This window comes from Hypomesus transpacificus, unplaced genomic scaffold (genome assembly GCF_021917145.1).
Source record: "Hypomesus transpacificus isolate Combined female unplaced genomic scaffold, fHypTra1 scaffold_127, whole genome shotgun sequence".
Taxonomy (NCBI): Eukaryota; Metazoa; Chordata; class Actinopteri; order Osmeriformes; family Osmeridae; genus Hypomesus; species Hypomesus transpacificus.
The window spans coordinates 393,650-412,744 of NW_025813704.1; the positions used below are offsets into that span (position 1 = coordinate 393,650).

The following is a 19,095-nucleotide window of genomic DNA, read 5'->3' on the forward strand; positions in this document are numbered from 1 at the left end:
GGGGAGTAAGAGCGGTCACCATAGCAACAATGCCATGACAAATATTCGTCAAGTCCTTAAAACAAAAACAATCGGGAGGGCATTATAATTGCTCTTCCTGGATCCTGTGATGCTTTATGACTGAGAGGGCTGAAATGGAGAGGACCTGCACGAAGACACACAATCAACATAAAAAAGAAATAAAGGAGAATATTAATGTAAGGCAGAATACTTTTCCACACATCATCCCTCAACTCTGTTTTCATTTCAGTTGTATCTTTTATTGTAATGTTGATTGTAATTCCTGATCACTCCATTTCTGTTTCTCTCTCTTTGTCCCTCTATCCCTCCCTCCCCCTATACTGTTGTGTAGCCCCAGGCCACCCTGTCATGGGTCCTCCTCTCTCCCTCCCTCCCTCTCTCTGTCCCGCTCTCTGTCCCTGTCACCTTCAATAGCTCTGTGAAACTAGACACACTGCCTGGGGTGGGAGGGAGGGAGGGAGGGAGGGAGGGAGGGAGGGAGGGAGGGAGGGAGGGAGGGAGGGAGGGAGGGAGGGAGGGAGGGAGGGAGGGAGGGAGGGGGCAAAGAGAAAGCGAGAAATAGAAATAGAAAGACAGACTGAAAGAGAAAAGAGTTTTAGTTAAAAATAAACATATGAAGAAAAATAATATTGCAAAAAATGAGCTGTGCATCAGTAATCCAGTAAATCACACATGATATCTGGGTCAAAGTCGATGTTGGCCAATCAAGGGATTTGTTTAGCATGTCGCTTTATTCACAGTGTAAAACACTCCCCATTTTATAGTGTTCCGGTAAAACATGTTCTTCCAGCGGTGACTTCCGACTCGAAGGAGACTCACTAATTTGTAATCTGATGTCATACAGACACGACCGTGTCCCAAACTCAACCATCAACCCTGACAGCCTCTAGCTTCAAAGACCCTTTAACTCGCTTAGCCTCCTAGATTAGTAATAATTTACACAAGTTAAAACAACAAATCAGTTCAAAAGCAGTTAAACACCAGTATCAAAGAAGAAGATGTTAAGGTAAGGTAACAGTCACACCCAAACAGCGTTAACTACCTACCAGCGTCATGATTTCCAAGTAGCGGCGCAGAGAGCGGTGGGTGTAGGCGCTTCTGATTGGCTGTTGATGGCCAGGTATGCAAAGTTTACCAGTTGCCGAAACTTACCTAGACTCATCACGAAACCTGGCGACTATCTGCTGCTTTTAATTGTACCTCCGTCCGTTTAAGCGTGTTTAATTCGTTATTTTGGAAACTAGATTAACTGGGGGACCGGCGGATTTTTTTTGTAACGTTCTTGGGAGTTCGGTCAACTGGTCGAGCCCTACCTGGAGTTTAAAACAACGTTTCTATTGTTGTCCTGCATGAAGTTGGGGTCGTTTTTCGGCGATGTAAAGCGGACTTCCTTAAAGTTAAAGTTCTTGGTGTGCAAATCAGTGTTTGTGATTAGAACTCGTAAACTTGTTCGTGAGGCCAGTGCCACGCAATGCCTACGTATTTTTGTGTTTTCCTTTTTTGGTGTGTGACTGGTAAGTGTTTCATGTCACCAACTAGCAAAATGAAACGTTTTGTTTGTTATTTTCGGTCTCTAAAGAAAATGTTAACAATAGACATTTCAATATATACTAGGGGTGGGGGAAATCGATTCACATTTGAATCGCGATGCAGTCTTCTAGCGATTTACATTGATTCACAAATGTAAAAAAAATCCTAAATACATTTTTTATCGATTTGTGACCCCAACAATCGATTCGAATCGTGAGGTACCAAAAGATTCCCACCCCTTACCTTCCTCTTAATGTTAGAGATCAGAATATATATATTTTGTTTTTTGTGCTTTTGATGGCACAATGTGGCTTTTGTGTGTCCCAATTCAGACATTATCATTTGACCGTGACAAGTCTCAACCATTTTATATTTATTCTGCAGGTGTTTCTGTTAGCCATGCTCAGGAATGCGGTAAGCCACCTATGGGGACCAGAATAGTAGGGGGAGAGCCAGCCACGGACGGTTCCTGGCCGTGGCAGGTGGATATCCAGGTAGGCATCACTACAGGGCTGTTAGACCAGGTAGGCATCACTATAGGGCTGTTAAACCAGGTAGGCATCACTACAGGGCTGTTAGACCAGGTAGGCATCACTACAGGTTAGACAGTCATGCTGTGCACGCCGACCTGCTGTGTTAATCCCTCCGTGGTCTCCCTCTTCCAGGTGAATGGTGTTCACGTCTGTGGAGGTTCCCTCATTAACGAGCAGTGGGTCTTGTCTGCAGCCCATTGCTTCCCAACGTGAGTGTGTCGAACCTCCTCATAACATTGTGGGATGTTTACATTTGACTATGGTAGCAGATGCTTATATACAAAGCAGCGCTGCATATGATGGTCACTGGATATAGCTCAGTGGTAGAGCATGTTACTGCATTGACTAAAAGTGTCTGCTAAAGTGAACACATTCGAGGCTGCATACAGTATATTTGAATATCTTGGTCATCTATGTTTTACTGCTTTGCTTGCAATCAAAAGCACACCAACAATTTTTCTTTGGACAACAGTTTAGAAATATCGTTTCATTGACAATGGGTCTATTATTAAAAATAAACAATGGGTCTATAAACTCAAATGTGTAACAAGTTCCTCTTAGTGTGATACTTTCTCGGCAAGCTCTGAACGGACGTTCCATTCTGAGTGCTGTGCTCTCGCGACAAATTGGCGCCCGCCCTTCTGTTTGTGCAGCGTGGTGGTTTCATGGTCTCTCTCCCCTGTCGTCCCTGCAGGCCCATCAACCAGGCCTCCTACACCATCTACGCTGGCCGGCTCCAGCTCAACGGCTTCAACCAGTACGAGACATCCCACAGCATGAAGAATATCATGATTGCGCCAGGTTACAACACACCCCAGTCAGGGAACGATGTGGCGCTGGTCCAGCTGGACCCTCCGGTCTCCTGGACGAACGTCATCCAGCCGATATGTATCCCGGGATCCGGGGTGAGCTTCTCAGAGGGCCAGTCGTGCTACGTCACAGGCTGGGGTGACATCAGGGATGGGGGTGAGGACAAGTTGTTTTTGTTGATCCTACTTTACATTTGCATTTAGCAGACGCTTTTATCCAAAGCGACTTCCAAGAGAGAGACTTTCTGTACTTCCTCTGAGGAAATGTACACGTTGTTTTAGTCTCTTCTGACAAGTGGAGTTAAATATTAGTAGAGCTCATGGTTGTACTTTGCTCTTTTTATAAGAGCTGACATGGCTGTTGTTTTGGCAATATCACACCTTAGTCTTTTACTACCTCCCTCCCTTTCTGACTGTGTTGTTAATCCCACATCTTCCTCCCTCCCCTCTCTTCATTTAACGTTCTCCCTCTCTCCCTTTCCCTCTCTCTCTCTTCGTTCACTGTTCTCTCCCACCCTCCCTCCTTTTTCAGTGTCCCTGCCTGGGGTAGGAACCCTGCAGCAAGTGGTGGTGCCAATCATTGGACAGACTTCCTGTCAGAACATGTACCAGACAGACGCAGACATCCTGTCTGACATGATCTGTGCTGGGTACCAAGCGGGGGCCAAGGACTCCTGCCAGGTACGCGCGCGTCTGTGCACCTGTTTGTGGATGTATAGTATACGGTCGGTGTGAAATGACACACCATTTCATTTCCCATCTGTGTATGAATAGTGTTGTGTTACTGTTCATGTATGTGAGTTATCCAACCTCCTCCCCTCCCTCTCCTCGTTCCCAGGGGGACTCTGGAGGGCCGCTGGTGTGCCAGATGGCTAACGGGACATGGGTGCAGGCCGGCGTGGTGAGCTTTGGTCTGGGCTGCGCTCAACCAAACCACCCCGGAGTCTATGCCAAAGTCTCCAGCTTCTCTGACTTCATCACCAGCATTGTTCCAGGTCTCCAGCTGTACGGGGGGGCTCCCCAGGCCTGCACAGGGGGGCTGGGGGTGCTACTCAGCTCCCTGGCCACTCTGGTGACGGTCCAGCTGTTGAGATAGGAGCTGGGAGATCATGTGAAGGATGGATGCGGATTGGGGGAGGGAGGGATGGGGATTGGGGGAGGGATGGATGGGGATTGGGGGAGGGATGGATGGGGATTGGGGGAGGGAGGGATGGGGACTGGGGGAGGGAGGGATGGGTGGTGGGGTGCGACCAGGCCATGCCTATTGAAGGAGAACCTTTCTGTATTTGTGTAAACGCCACTCAAAATGTAAGTTGCTGATCATGTGACTTTTAATCACCTAGTTTAAACTAAAGCCATGATAAAAAATAGATTTGTATTTTAATCTACCTGATGCATTTACTTGTGCCTTTTCATAATGCTTTTGTAATTTAGTGGATTCAATAAAAATGTAAATAAAACTATTCCTATTTTTATTGCTTTCCTACAGGTACACCTGCACTTAGAGATTAATGTTGTGTAATTTTAACTTGTTTAACTACATGCTCTTATGGTTTCTTCCCTTTAGCACTATTTTTTGGTTGTTCACAATACGTACTTCTTGTTTTTGACTACCCGCAATGCTGTGGGGCTATCTTGTTGTTATTATCAGTGACCTATGCACTTTGTAAAGCTCTCTTGGAAGTCGCTTTGGATAAAAGCGTCTGCTAAATGAATAAATGTAAATGTATTTCTGATTAATGAATACCAATGTATGTTTTTCTTCTAAGTTCTGTGGTCTTCATCAAAGTTAAAACAATCTACCGTTTGTCTCTGCATGACAGTGTAATAAGTCACGACAGCACTAACAACAGTTGCGGAACTCGTTAAACAGGGCTCCCATATGCCGTTGTTCTGTTCCTGGAAATGATACTGCCAAACACCCATTTTCCAGTGAAGTCGAATCATGAAACTCCCAGACAAGCCATTACACAATTCATTTTATTAAATAGAAAGCTAGAAAACCATGGCACATGCAACATGCGCTGTAGTCTTCATGACTACAGCTAACAAACGTGCGTCATATTTAATGTCATTTCTTCTATGGGAGCTCCTTTTCAATCCTTGGTAACAAGTCCCGTGTGAGGGGGGGTTTGGGAGTCAGGTGTCAGGAGGTATGGTATCAGAGAGGATCATGGGAGATCCCAGCTGCAGCTCCTGTTGAAGAGATTCCAAGTCTGCCGGGGTCATGCGGTGGACTTCCAGCCAATCAGACAGCAGTGAGGCGGAGAGTGGGGCGGAGTCACTGTAACTGATGGAGAAGAAGGGAGGGTTAGGGTTATGATGAAGAGATCTGTTCCTCTGGAACATCAAGGGTTAGGGGGATGTTCCTCAAATATTTTAAAACTTTAGAACCTTATGACTAGATTTACAATAGAATAGCTTCCGTTTTTGTTGGGTCATTTAAAGCAGTGGTCTCATGGTCCTTATGCCCTGAGAAGAAATGTAGTAATCTTTGATTCAGAATAATGATTGAAAAAACAAATTAATTCAGTCGTTAAAAGTTATCTTTTGATTCAAATTAATAAATTGTTATCAGGCGTGTTGGATCTAAACCACTAAAGACCAGGATTACAAACCACAGATTTAAATACAGGCCTCCCCAGTCTCACTGAGGTATGAGTGAGTGTACGAACTGTACCGACTCACCAGTCTCTGAGGTCAGTGTGCTGGAGGTCGGTGAGAGACTGGTTGAGGAGGTCGTCCAGGTCGAAGCCCACTCCATAGCCTGCCCCGCTGCCCTTGGGAGTGGTCGAGAACACTGGAGGCAACACGTCCTCCACCTGAGAAACAGCAACAACATGCTCAGAGGAGTCGACTTATCAAATGTTCTACACCGTGTTGAATATCAATGAGTATATTGACCTGTGACTTGGACAGCTGCAGGGTGACTGTGTGGATGTCAGGGGCCCCCGCGGGCCCGGGCTGCCCAGTGTCGGTGAAGACCTGGCTGGGCTGGGGCTGAGACGAGGCCCCTGAACCCCCACAGGCCTGGTTCTGCTGTCGGGCTCCGGGCGGCTCTCCCACAGAGGAGCCCAGCTTCCCCAGGGGCCCAGCGACAGCAGCTGCTGGGTGGGTGTTGCCATTGACATGTAACAGGGATGGGGCTTTGCTCAAAAAGGTTTCCAGTGACAGAAGTTGAGGTTGGGGTGGATGGTGAGGTTGAGACAGGGGCTGAGGTAGGGGCTGGGGCAGGGGCTGGGGCAAACAAGTCTGGGGCTCCTGGGATGGCCTGGTTAAAGGAAGTTGTTGCTGGGATGAACTGGACCTGACCTGCTGGCCGGGCCAAACCCCCAGAGAGCTGCAGCCACCCAGAGAGCTGCAGCCACCCAGGCCTCCGCTCTCTCCCTGGGGTTGGAGGTGGCTGTTCACCAGGCCAACCGTGGCCCCCGTTCCATCCACACCTCCATTCACAGCCACCATGCCAATCTCCAAGCACTTTGTCTGGGTGACAGAGTGAAGTAACTGGGTGCTGGAAGGAAGAAAGATCCCTGGAAGATGGTCCTCCACTGGTTTCTGAGGCGGGAAACTCCTCGAATCCTTGTCCTTCTGTAGAGGGTTCGACCCTCCCGCTGCTCTGAGGCAGCTGTCCAACTCAGCTCTTGAGTGGCAGTTCATTCCGCAGTCTTTCGCTTTCGCTCTGTCAGCATCCGAGGCTTGCAATTTGTCGTTGCGAGCGTCCATCATTTTTTTCCAGCGTTCCAATAGGCTCTTGTCGTTGTCACTCAAGATGACCCCGCCTAGACAGTCCCCGTGCTTCCCCTCCTTCCTCTCCTTCTCCTGGATCTTTCTCTCTCGCTCCCTCGCTCTCTCCTGCCGCCTCCGCCTCTTCGCCTCCCTCTCTCTCTGACGTCCCTGGGCTGTGACTGGCCGCCGCTCAGAGAGGGAGGAGGAGGAGAGGGAGGAGGAGGAGAGGGAGGAGGAGAGGCCTGCACCCATCTCCAAGCCTAACGCCGTACAGCCACCATCTGAAAGGAGGAGAAAAATAATAAAGAACTACAACTACAACAGCTACATACATTGAGATGACGTGTGAGTACTGTGGGAGACCAATAAGACTGGTGGTATATGCTATTCAATGCAGATCCTACCTCTGGCTTTGTTTCTCAGAGCAGACTTGAGCAAAGCAGCTTTGAGGGCTGCTTTTGTGTCAGCTGATATGGTTCCCTCTTTCCTGGTTCCCTCTCCGGCCCCCGTGGGGGCCCTGGCCCCCCTGGAGAGGGTCTGGGAGAGGGTCTGGGACAGGGCCTGGGCCTGGGCCTGAGACATGGCCAGGGAGGGCACGGGGGAGAGAGACTGGGAGAGGGTCTGGGAGAGGGTCTGGGACAGGGCCTGGGCCTGAGACATGGCCAGGGAGGGCACGGGGGAGAGAGACTGGGAGAGGGTCTGGGACAGGGCCTGGGCCTGGGCCTGAGACATGGCCAGGGAGGGCACGGGGGAGAGGAAGGGAGCCATGGTGTGTGTTGAGGTGGAGAGCGTCTGACACATGGGCTGGCTCCGCGAGGCCTCACCCAGACGTTTGTCCTCCCCCTTGGACTCCCTCATGGAGGTGGAGGGAGACGTCTCCCGGCTGGACACAGGTGTGGTCAGGTCGATGGTTTCCGGCTGGCCGCTGTCCGAGCTGGCACTGGGCATGTCCACATCCTGGCAGCTCTCCGTTTTCTTCAAGCAGGGCAACGCGTGGGTCAAGGGGGGTGGAGTCACTTCCACAAGTGGGATGCCTTGTTCGTTGAAGTCGGCAAAAGCCTGGCTTCCTTCAGGTCGTTTGTGGATCTCGCTGTTGCTCTGCGTCTGCTGTTGAGCGCTTTCTACGAGAGCCGCGTGCCGCTGTGATGGGATAGCGGTCTGCAGAGGCTGGGACAGGGTCGCCAGGGAGCAGCTGGCCACCACGGAGTCCTGAGAGTTCCTCTGGTCCGCACCCCGCGCCCCTCCCCCCCCGCCCCCATCCCCCCTGGTCAGGGGCCTGAACTGCAGCCTCTGTTGGCTGCCCTGCTTCCTGTGGTGGAAGTCCTGGATCTCCCCCAGGATGGCGTCCTTGATCTGATCTTTGTTCATGGGCTGCTCGTCAAACTCAAAGTCGAACGCGGGCACACAGACGGGCTCGTCGTCCGGGTCGTGGTACTTGGCCAGGTACGGGTGCTGCAGAGCCTGAGCCACGCCTATCCTCCCCCGGGGCTCGAAGCACAGCATGGCCTCCAGGAGGCTGAGGGCCTCCGCCTCCACCTGGGGGTACAGCTTGGCCAGGGACACAGGGGCGCGGGGCGGAAGGTTCCGGATGAAGGCCCGCACCCGGTCCGAGCCGATGGCCTCTGTCACGCTGTCCGGCGGGGATCCCAGCACGGACATGATGAGCTGCAGCTGGTGGATGTAGTGCCTCCCGGGGAACAGCTGCTTGCGGCCCAGCATCTCTGCAAAGATACAGCCCACGGACCAGAGGTCGATGGCCAGGCTGTAGTGGTGCAGGGAGAGCATGAGCTCCGGGGCACGGTACCAACGCGTGGCCACGTACTCCGTCATGTACGGGTGGGACTCCTCCGGGTGAGAGCTGAGGCCGCGCGCCATGCCGAAGTCGCCGATCTTCAGCTCGCAGTTCTCATTGACCAGCAGGTTGGAGGGCTTGAGGTCGCGGTGGATGACGTTGGCTGAGTGCACGTACTTCAGGCCTCGGAGCAGCTGGTACAAGAAGTAGCGGGTGTGCTCAGAGGTCAGTGGCTGGCGGGAGTGGATGATCTGATGCAGGTCACTCTCCATCAGGTCCAGGACCACGTACCTGGGGAGACGCGGAGCAGAGCGGAGAGACGGAGTAAGAAACAGGAGAACTGTTCACATTCTTTATCTGGAAAAACTTGTTGTTGTGAGAGTGAAAAGTCATCTAAGATAACAATCTTTCTAGTCCATGACAGCAAATTGCCAGTCTGTATGCAACAAATAACTTTATTGTATAAGATGTTCCAGACTCAACATTTAGCCTATTGAGATGAGCACTATTAGATTAAGATATTATCATTTTAATTATTATCAATGATGTTATTATGAATCAGTACACATACACGGAGTGGAATGCTGAGTGAGGGAGGCTTGGCTGCAGGATGTCTTTGATTGCGATAATGTTGTCATGCTTGAAGTGTTTGAGGATTTTCAGTTCTCTCAACGTGCGCTTGGCGTTTGTCAGAACCTCAAAGGCATTGGGAATCTTCTTAATTGCAACCTTTTGACCTGAGAGGAAAAAGTTACAAAATACAGGGAAAGATATGACTTCAAAGGTCAAGTTTAAGAAACATTTTGAAATTCTTTAAAGGGGACTACAACATTAATCATAATAAATAATGATTGTATAATAATTAAATTATACAATCGTCCTCATGTCTACAGTACCCAATTAGTATCTGTCGGCTATCTTACCGTTATCCCGTCTCTGAGCAGAGGACACAACTCCATAAGCCCCGGTACCGATGGTCTCTATGACTTCATACTCGTCCCCAACCTCGAAGTTCACGTCCAGCGAGTGGGCCTTGAGCAAAGCTGCAGCCGTGATGGTGCCGGCAGTATCGCCCGTTTCTCCTGCTACCTCGTCCCCATGCTCCCGGTTGTTGTCTTTGTCGCAGTGACCGGCCATCGACATTTGTGTTGCCATGGCCACGGGTTTAGCAGCCTCGGCCCCGCCTCCTCCTCCTCCCTCGCGGGATGACATGGTCCTGAAACCAACCAGGTGAAGAGGGAAACAAAACTATGATCAGATTAGTGGACAGATATATAGCGACTTTTCACGTGCCCGTGTGGTTTCAGTTTGTATAGCTATAACATAGCCTATGGGGTTTGGGTTCTGCTGAAGCGAAGACTAATAACGGCATTCTATAAAACTGGATGGGAGGCAGAAACTTCCACCTGAGAACCGATCACTTCAAAGTTCCGTTAGAACTATTAAAAAAAATATCACGTGGAATTCACCTGTTAACTTGACACAGGCAAATTCTGAGAGTTGGCGACAACAACAAAAAACAGTAGAATGTAGCGCACACCACCTACAGTAATCGGAACAGACCTCTCTTAAAAGTCACATGAGTGCACATTTGTAATAGAATTAGGCTTACTTCTACTCGATTTTACGGAGGGGCGTACTAGGTTTAGGCTACTTGTGTTACCTCCGTTGACTGAAAGCAAGGTAGACAACAATAGCCAAAGCTATTGAATATATAACACATATTTATCTGTAAAAGAACCACGGTCCATAATTTTTTTCCAGATAGCCTACGCATAAGAAATAACAAATAAATGTATATTAACCTTAATTCAACTATAATGGCTGTAATGTTTCCAGTCCGGGAAATATGGCATGTCAATTCCTGGGTTTGTCGACTATTTAGAGATGTAGGCTACTTCCTCATTTTCTTCCGTAGTCTTTTTGATTGACAGGTTACTGACCAATCATATTTGAGCATTCACTGACAAACACCAATGAAAAACGGGAAATCCTTACTGGGCGGGTTAAATTCTAGTCCAGATTTCTCTTCTCGATTGTTGGGCGGTGTCAGCTAGTAGCTTTGTACACTGGTGTTCGTGCCTCTTCACCGGTACACGTTTTGAGTAGCCTAAATAAGACTACTTTCGGACGTCAGAATGAAAGGAACGTCGTCCAGAACATGATCATCTAAACTAATTCTCAAAATAACATTTACGGAATTATTAGTCAGGCACTGACCTAAATGGGTAAATTATGCGCCGGTGCCACCTCTGGTGTAAACCAACCTATACAACTATCCAATAGTCTGCAGCCTGCGCCATCCAATCACAAGCCGGAGTATGGATTTTAACACGTAGCGTAAACTGTTTAGGTAACTGATTCTAAGAATTCCTAAAAACGTCGATTTTGTTTTTCTAGAAGGCAGTTCCGCCCATAGACTACATTTAGTTGGACATTTTATTAAATAAGCCACATTGTCATCTGAGACGTTGCTCTGACTCCCGACGGATAAGAGCGATCACTGTTTGACACTGATTTTGTGTAGAGATCAGTTCAAAAATAACCCCAACATGACTTCTAAAAGTGATGTTGGAATTCCAAAATGGGAGCGCAAAACGCGCATAACTTTGTGCACAGTAGGCCTGGTGCTGTCAGTTTACGCTCTCCATGTTGAACTTTCCCGAGAGAGAGATCCTGAATATCGAGCGATGTGTGATTTGGGAGATTCCGTTAGCTGTTCCAAAGTTTTTACCTCCAGGTAACGGCTGTTTATGTGTTGTTGTTGCCTGTTTATGCATATCGTTTAGTATATTGTGCAATGCCATCCGAGTTTTTCCTAATAGCTAATAATGTAGCTAGAGTGTAGCCTATACAGCATGTGTCCCAAATTACAAATGTAGATAATGAATGCCTTTAGGACGAATTATCTTGGCAGTTCCATTACTGTGCCACGTATTGACATGACAACTGACATGAAATGAAATACATAGGTTGGCACTGAGGCATGACAAACCCATCACCATCAATTAGTCTAAGGAACATATGAAAATAACGTCTGCAGTCCTAAACCTTTGCTATTGTGTTTCTCTTCGACAGATGGGGACGTGGCTTTGGGCTGGTTCAGTATTTCGCGGAAAAAGACAGTGCCCTTAACCAGCCAAATAGTGTGCTGGGGATCATTTTCTACACCCTGCAACTCGCCTTGGGTCAGTATATCATGTCATTTAACCAGAGTAGTACCTACACACTTCCTCCAGTCAAGTAGAAGTATAGATACTCATGTTTAAAAAGACGATTAAAAGTTGAAGTGTTGATTATGACATTACAGTTGGACCTGACAATGCTAATGGCCTACATTAATACAAAAAAAAACAATTGACACGCAGCGTATTTGCCAGGAATAATGTCCCTTCACCAAAAGCTTAGTAAGGTTTAAAAAATAATTAAGACAAAAAGTTAAAAAAAATCTACACTTTATTTTGTGTCTTGTGTGTGGAAACATAAAAAATATATACATATATATTTGATCAACCTTTTCAGACTTTTTCACACTCAGAATAATGTCCATGTCTGTGTGTGCTGTATAGGCCAGTCAGGCTCCGCCAGGGCAGCGGTCCTCCTGGTCGCAGCCTCCTGGGTCTCTGTTGCAGGCTCCCTCTACCTGGCCAGCATCCTGGCCTTTGTCCTGGGAGACTTCTGCATGGTCTGTGTCTCTACCTACGTTGTCAACTTCGCCCTGCTCTACACCAATCAGAGGAGACGGACGGGGATGGAAGGAGCCAAGGAGAAGACTGGGTAGAGAGTGCTGGTTACGAGATGCGTCTAGCTAGTCTAGTGGATTCAGGGATGAGTACAGCAACAACAGAGTGAGAGGTGACAGGTTGTAATCCCCCTCCCTTTACATTGCTATGAACATAAACATTTGGTAAATTAACTTGTTAGATTAGATTGCCCCCTTGTCTTGTGCTCCTTCCTCAGGAACAGATCTGACTGTGCTTGATAAGTGTAGGTCTGTCCTCTGAGAAAGCTTTGTGGACTGCTTCTACCTCCTCAGATCACAGGGAATAAGGAGACACTGAGTGGGTGCTAGGTAAAACCCTCCTTTATCGTCGGAGGAAACACATGTGATGTAGTACAACTATTTAATTCTGTCTTATGTGCTGTATAATTTTTTTAAACTTCAGCATTCAACTCAGTCATGCACGGGATCGACACAGTAAACCTGTTGACCAAACACATTAAATAAAATATGATGATCTGGTTCTTGTTTGTTGTATTTCTTAAAACATAATTGATAATGACAGTATAGTGACATTCTCTCCGTATATCCCCAGCACTCAAATGTTGAACCATTTCCTGCCACTAGGTGGAGCCAAATACGTTTGCTCGGAGAGAATAAATCAACAGACCACGCTTGAAAGAATTTGTTAGCGATACAATGTTAGCATTGGCATGTTTAATGTGGAAAACTATTGTTTTCATGCTTGAGGTCTCTAGCATGATCTGTAATAGTGTAAATGTCTCATGGTGGTACTCAAGGTTGTACTTTTCTGTCACAGAGTGTTCTATGGAAAGCTGTGTGTGTATGTAAGCACGTATACATACATAACAAACTGGCTCAACTGGTTCAGAAGTTATGGGAACGCATTTTCTTCCAGTCTTACACCCTTCCCATCCTCATACCCTTGTTTGAACACCATCACTTAGGGCACACAAACCAGCCTAACTGGAGAAAGATTCCAGAGACCTGTGCACAAAAATGTTCTCATAAAAAAGTAGGCTACTGTAATTAAGAAATAATCATGCAGAACGTAGCTGTCATTTAGAATTAAGTTGTCGTACAGAATGTTGGAACTGAGAAGGTCACAGGTGAGAAGGCTTACTGGTCGCTGATGTTTTGAAGGGAACACATGAAGTGAGAATGTTGTGGGATGCACAAGCCGAGGCTGATGCTGCTTGTCGCACGTTTACTCTGTCCCCACGGCTACACACCCTCTGTTTAGACTCAATAGAAAAAATGATAAATTCACGTAGCTTGGACCCACCAGCTGGGTTCCTTGGAAGTCATACCGTATGTTTATAGATTTAGTCTTATGGATTTAGTCTTAAATAACAATATTGCAGGGAAGGACAGGTTTGCGTTTTTTTGTTATTTTAGTTGATTTGGAAAGCAGGTTGTCAGCTGTGAATTTAAGTGAACAGCCGGCAGAAGTTGTTGCTCATTCCTTTTTTCCTGGAGTTATTTCAGAACAGATGTTGATAGAAATCCAGTTACTAAAAACAATGATTAACCCTTCAGCCTTTTGAATGATTAACAGGAAGTGACTGGTGTAATGTTGTTTATTTCCATGAGAATTGAGAAACTGCATTGTAGTTATGATGATGATCTATTTACACATGTCAATCACAGCAACATGTCATATTTCACATTTAGCTGTGGTTAGCCTATCATCTTTACCTAATGGTTGACATGTCATAAGATATTTCGTAATGTTAATGTTTTATGCGACATGTGCTCTGTGTACAGTGTGTGGTTAATAGATCAGATACTAGATCAGAGAATAGGACAAGAGTCAAGAGAAAATGGTGTTAGGGAATATGTGTACTGCTGTTAAGTAAGCTGGCCTCATGCATATCTTATGATGTACTAAACACTATTTGATTAATCAGAATCAGAAATGGATTTATTCGCCATGAATGTTTACATGTTGCTTTGGCAGGGAGGTGCATACAATAAACATATAAGAATCTTAAATTTAAATGTGGTCTAACTATACTAAGGATACATAAACTAGCAATACTAAGTGGAATGATACATAAACTAGCGATACTAAGTGGAGTACTAGCAATGCTAAGTGGAATACAATTAAAATAAAATATACAATAAAAATTCAGATTGTTTTCAGAGCATTACTTTGATATCGTTCACCTCTTTGTCTCTGTCGAACAGGCCTTCATCCACTGGAAAGGGGGAACCATTTAACAAATCTTACTTTGTCATTAACACTTTAAAAATTTGTTTATTTTCTTAACACGTCTCATGAACACACACACACACACACACACACTCACACACCATGACCAAGCAGGACAACCTCCCAGTGACAAATCTAAAACAAAGTAAAGTATTGCTCAAATGATGTTGGCTATTTGTTTTCAGCCATACAAGAAGCATAGATACACAATCATGAACAGAAGGATCTTATGTTTAAGAACACACAAGGAAGTAACCCTCTTGCTCTGGACATCCTATGTTGTACAGGCAGCATGGACAGTGGGGAACGTATACAATAATATGTTCAATACAATAAGCAGATGCTTTATAGATGGTTTTATAGATGGTTTTATAGAGCATTTGAGTACCGATGTGGGGTTGGAAAACTGTGCCTGCTACGTAAATGCATAATTTGGTAACACTTTTTAATAATGGTCCATTGTTAACAAGTAGCTATGCAGGAAGTAATAGGTAGTTCTACATTAACACCGAATTTAATACTATTAACTAATATGGAACCAAGATTAACTAAGCAGTAAGTAATAGCTAATTTACAACAAAGGTAGTTCCTTGGTAGGTATTTAGTTATTACTAAATAAATGTATCCTCTTGAGAACTACTTGTGAACTATGACCAATTAAGAAAGAATAACCAATTAATTACTAATCACAAAAGTAACATGTCTAAAAAGTGAAAAATGTGGTTGTTTTACTCATAACATGGTCATAACTTTTCAGAAGCTTGTACCTCAAATGGGTTCTTTGTGGAAACCAGTTTATGAATATTATATTCCCCCAAATACGTTAACTACAGGTTGAGATTTTGCCTACTCTTACCAAAGGATGGAGGAATGTTCTCTGTTTATTTCAAACTTAAACATAGCATAATACAAATAATGATAATTTGTTAAAACATAATAATAATTAGGAAGTGATGCTGACACTCATGTTTGTATTAGTTTACTATTATGAGCTCTTGAGTGTCAGTTCAATGTCTCAGACTCCAAAGACCTACCTTTATGTTACAGTAGCCACCTGAGGAGGACTTCTCTTTAGGATATGAATATAAACATTGATGTTCTCTTTTCAAAAACAATTTGCATCCTGCATTTATGTTGCGATAAGCGCAAAACCAAATCTTCCAGATTACAATGTTTGTTAGAATATCACTAGTGCCTCACAGAAATGTATGCCTGTACCGTATTTGTCAAATATAAAATTAGACTTATTATAGGCCTATTACTTGAGAAAACCAGTATAACTCTTCACTAATTACTCAAGCTTTACCTTGTCATCCTGCAGGAACTACTTGTGATGTGGACCATTATTTTAAAGTGACAAACATGTTAATTCCTCACTAATTACTCAAGTGTTACATAGTCATCCTGCAGGAACTACTTGTGATGTGGAACATTATTTTAAAGTGACAAACATGTTAACTCCTCACTAATTACTCAAGCGTTACCTTGTAATCCTGCAGTAACTACTTGTGATGTGGACCATTATTTTAAAGTGACAAACATGTTAACTCTTCACTAATTACTCAAGAGTTACCTTATCATCCCGCAGTAACTGTTATCTGGACCATTATTTCAAAGTGAAAAACATGTCAACACCTCACTAACATGTCACCTCACAAGATAAACAACATAAAACAACTGCAGTGATTGGATAACATTTCTTTTAATTATATCCACTGGAAGATTTCCATGAAGTCGTAAAAGAAAATCCTACATAATGCAAAAATGCACATGGGCATGCAAGAATAAAGCATTTTGTAAAATATGTCTGAATTAAACATTCTTTTCTTTTATTCGTTTTGCACAATGATGAAACCTAGCATTTAAACAAAAAATCTGTATTTTGGAATGAAACATTCAACACACTCAACAAAATGTGATGATAAACTGAGTCAAACATAATGGCTAAATAAGTAATAAGTAAGTACATGGCTAACCCTAACCCAAATCAACGTATAGGCCTATCCACTACAACAGTAACGCTCCCAAAGGAATGTAAATGATTAAGGAAGAAAGAACAAATGGCAGGACTGTAAAATAACTTGCTAGATAACCCAATTCAGAGAACAGGAACATGGCCCAAAACGCTAGCTACAGTTGTTGCTAGCTGTAAAGCCAGACTATAGCTGTCGGCTAGCTTGTAAAAAGTCCCTCATACAAACTGTATAGTATTGCAATCGAAATTTGCACTATTTCTACAATTCGAAATTCTAGTGAAATTCACCTGGTCGTTGTTGTTGTATGTTAGCCAAATACTGGATATTTACAATCCATAAAAATGTGCCACTGCCAAATGAGTTCGCGCTCCAAACTCACTCGTTGAAGTTGCACCAGTATAGGTTTAGAGGAAAACATGACATGGATTCAGGACAAATAGGTTTTGGTAAGCCAAGTGGACTGGATTTGGAAAACGGACCGGCCGTGATTTGATATTTTCTGAGCTGCAGAAAGACCTAATAGCAGACACATCGAAATTGCCCGCATAATCATACAGTATGATCAAATATTGGGGAGGACGTGTCCCATAATCATACAGTGTGATCAAATATTGGGGGGACCTGTCCCATAATCATACAGGGACGTGTTATAACGTTAATATTCATAAACTGGTTTCCACAAAGAACTCATTTCAGGCACAAGCTTTTGAAATGTTATGACCCTGTTAAGAGTAAAAAAAAAACTATTGTTCACTTTGTAGACGTTATTTTGTGATTAGTAATTCATTGGTTATTCTTTCTTAATTGGTCATAGTTCACAAGTAGTTCTCAATGAGGATATATTTACGTTACGTATTTACGTTAGTAATAAAAAATCAAATACCTACCAAGGAACTACCTTTGTACTGAATTCGCTATTACTTACTGCTTAGTTAATCTTGGTTCCATATTAGTTAATAGTATTAAATTCAGTGTTAATGTAGAACTACCTATTACTTCCTGCATAGCTACTCATTAACAACGGACCATTATTCTAAAGTGTTACCCATAATTTTTATCACCTTTTTTGTTCCACCACTGGTCCACCTGTGTTCACCTGGTAGGTACTGGAACAAGGAAGTAGGAGTGAACAGTGTGTTTGGAGTTCTGAGACGGACTTCCTTGGTGTTCCAGGTCTCTGGTGTAGGCAGGATACAATACTTAAGCAATGGGTTGAGGTTTGTGTGTCAGTGTATCTGAGGCAGTCTAACATACAGTGTTTTAATTGAATGATTAAATGGAATCATACCACTCTGACGAGATTGCGTGAGTAAATAGGTGCTCAGGAATCTGTGCCGTGATCGTACCACTGGATGCTGTCATCCACCAGCTACGACTGTGACTCACCTGCCCTTCATGTGGTCTTTGTCTTGGCTATCTTACACAGTCAAGGAAGTAGAACGATTTTGCAACATGTCAGCCATCACCTCATTGTGCTCACTGCTTTCATATTTTTGTACTTTCTGTGTAAGAACGACTTTAACCTTTGCAAACACAATCTAGTTATTAGTCAACTACTTATGTAATGGGATGTGGAAAGTAAAATCTATTATTTCAGACAACAGCCATGCTATCTGACCATCTTTATAAAATACATCTTTCTACAAATCACCAAGGAAAAACATTTTCTAGTAAAATATTGGATTTGTTTTTGTTGTTTTTTTGGGGGGGGGGAGGACTCGAATATAATTGTTAATTTTAGTAGAATTTGAACCTGGAAGCTCTGGATCTGAAGTCAAACACTCCGCCACAGAGATACTACACATGGACATTCCATAAAGTTTGATTTACTGAAGTAGTACTCTCTACTGTAGCACTCTGTGTGTTGGTGTGTGAGGGCGTGTGTGTTTAGGGGTGTGTGTGCATGTGTGTGCGAAGTAGTACTCTCTACTGTAGCACTCTGTGTGTTGGTGTGTGAGGGCGTGTGTGTTTAGGGGTGTGTGAGGGCGTGTGTGTTTAGGGGTGTGTGAGGGCGTGTGTGTTTAGGGGTGTGTGTGCATGTGTGTGCGAAGTGGTACTCTCTACTGTAGTACATCATCTGCAGAACAAGCGGAAGTTTGTTCCACTGCAAAGCAGGAACGAGTTTAATGCGAGCACACAACAGAGCTGGTATGCTCTAGTAACAGTGAAAGCAGGCTGATAGATGAACCTGGTGAAAGAGCAACAATCTTCACAGGGATTTCTCTGTATGTCCACATACCATTGTTGCTCCCTGTGAGTTGACGCTGTGTGACCTGTTGATAGGGATCCCTCCACAACACTGCACACATTCCTTCCAGGGTGGTTAATGCTGCAGTGATTTGTAAGTGAGGGGAGTGCTGGATGTACACCAGAACATGCGCTATGCAGTATCTAACGCTTCCACTAACATTTTGACTACTGTAGCTTATCTATTTTCTAGTGAAACCAGAAACTAACTGTAGGTGGATAAGGAAAGTTCCAGATAAAACAATGCAGAATGTTGCATGGTGGCATATTAGGTTGTATGTATGTGTAATTCAACAACAGATAAGATGAACCATGGCCAAGACCTGTGTTTTGCAGACACCTTATGCGGAGCAGTTTAATGACTGGAATCCAGCCATCTTATCTTACAGAGAAACGCTCCTTCTGCTATGTGTACAGCATAGTGCCTGAAAGGCCATCATGCCGGTGACTAGTCAGTCACGTTCTGGTGTTGTTAGGGTATCAAATATCCTACCAGCTCAAGTA

At 44.7% G+C, this 19,095-nt stretch overlaps 3 protein-coding genes across 4 annotated transcripts; 2 read left to right on the forward strand and 1 right to left on the reverse strand.

Annotated features, from left to right (window-relative positions):
* The first annotated feature begins 861 nt into the window (after window positions 1-861).
* zgc:92313 (uncharacterized protein LOC436869 homolog) lies at window positions 862-4,050 on the forward strand. 2 transcript variants are annotated; one of them, XM_047050752.1, is made up of 6 exons: window positions 862-1,027; window positions 1,936-2,045; window positions 2,217-2,293; window positions 2,779-3,050; window positions 3,426-3,574; window positions 3,732-4,050. In XM_047050752.1, exons 2-6 carry the CDS (start codon window positions 1,977-1,979, stop codon window positions 3,987-3,989), a joined length of 825 nt encoding a protein of 274 aa, XP_046906708.1. In that variant the 5' UTR covers window positions 862-1,027; window positions 1,936-1,976; the 3' UTR covers window positions 3,990-4,050. The 2 variants fall into 2 exon arrangements, with proteins under 2 accessions (XP_046906708.1, XP_046906707.1); XM_047050751.1 differs by lacking the exon at window positions 862-1,027 and adding an exon at window positions 1,146-1,535 and having other exon boundaries at window positions 3,732-4,049.
* An 809-nt stretch (window positions 4,051-4,859) lies between these two features.
* Window positions 4,860-10,339, reverse strand: mapk7 (mitogen-activated protein kinase 7). The gene is made up of 7 exons (XM_047050763.1): window positions 10,217-10,339; window positions 9,335-9,627; window positions 8,983-9,148; window positions 7,024-8,702; window positions 5,798-6,900; window positions 5,582-5,715; window positions 4,860-5,183 (listed from the first exon to the last, which is right to left on the reverse strand). The coding sequence occupies exons 2-7, from the start codon at window positions 9,621-9,623 to the stop codon at window positions 5,033-5,035; spliced, it is 3,522 nt and encodes a 1,173-aa protein (XP_046906719.1). The 5' UTR covers window positions 9,624-9,627; window positions 10,217-10,339; the 3' UTR covers window positions 4,860-5,032.
* An 87-nt stretch (window positions 10,340-10,426) lies between these two features.
* vkorc1 (vitamin K epoxide reductase complex, subunit 1) lies at window positions 10,427-12,654 on the forward strand. Its single transcript, XM_047050764.1, has 3 exons — window positions 10,427-11,151; window positions 11,490-11,599; window positions 11,981-12,654. Exons 1-3 carry the CDS (start codon window positions 10,964-10,966, stop codon window positions 12,190-12,192), a joined length of 510 nt encoding a protein of 169 aa, XP_046906720.1. The 5' UTR covers window positions 10,427-10,963; the 3' UTR covers window positions 12,193-12,654.
* The last annotated feature ends 6,441 nt before the right edge of the window (window positions 12,655-19,095 follow it).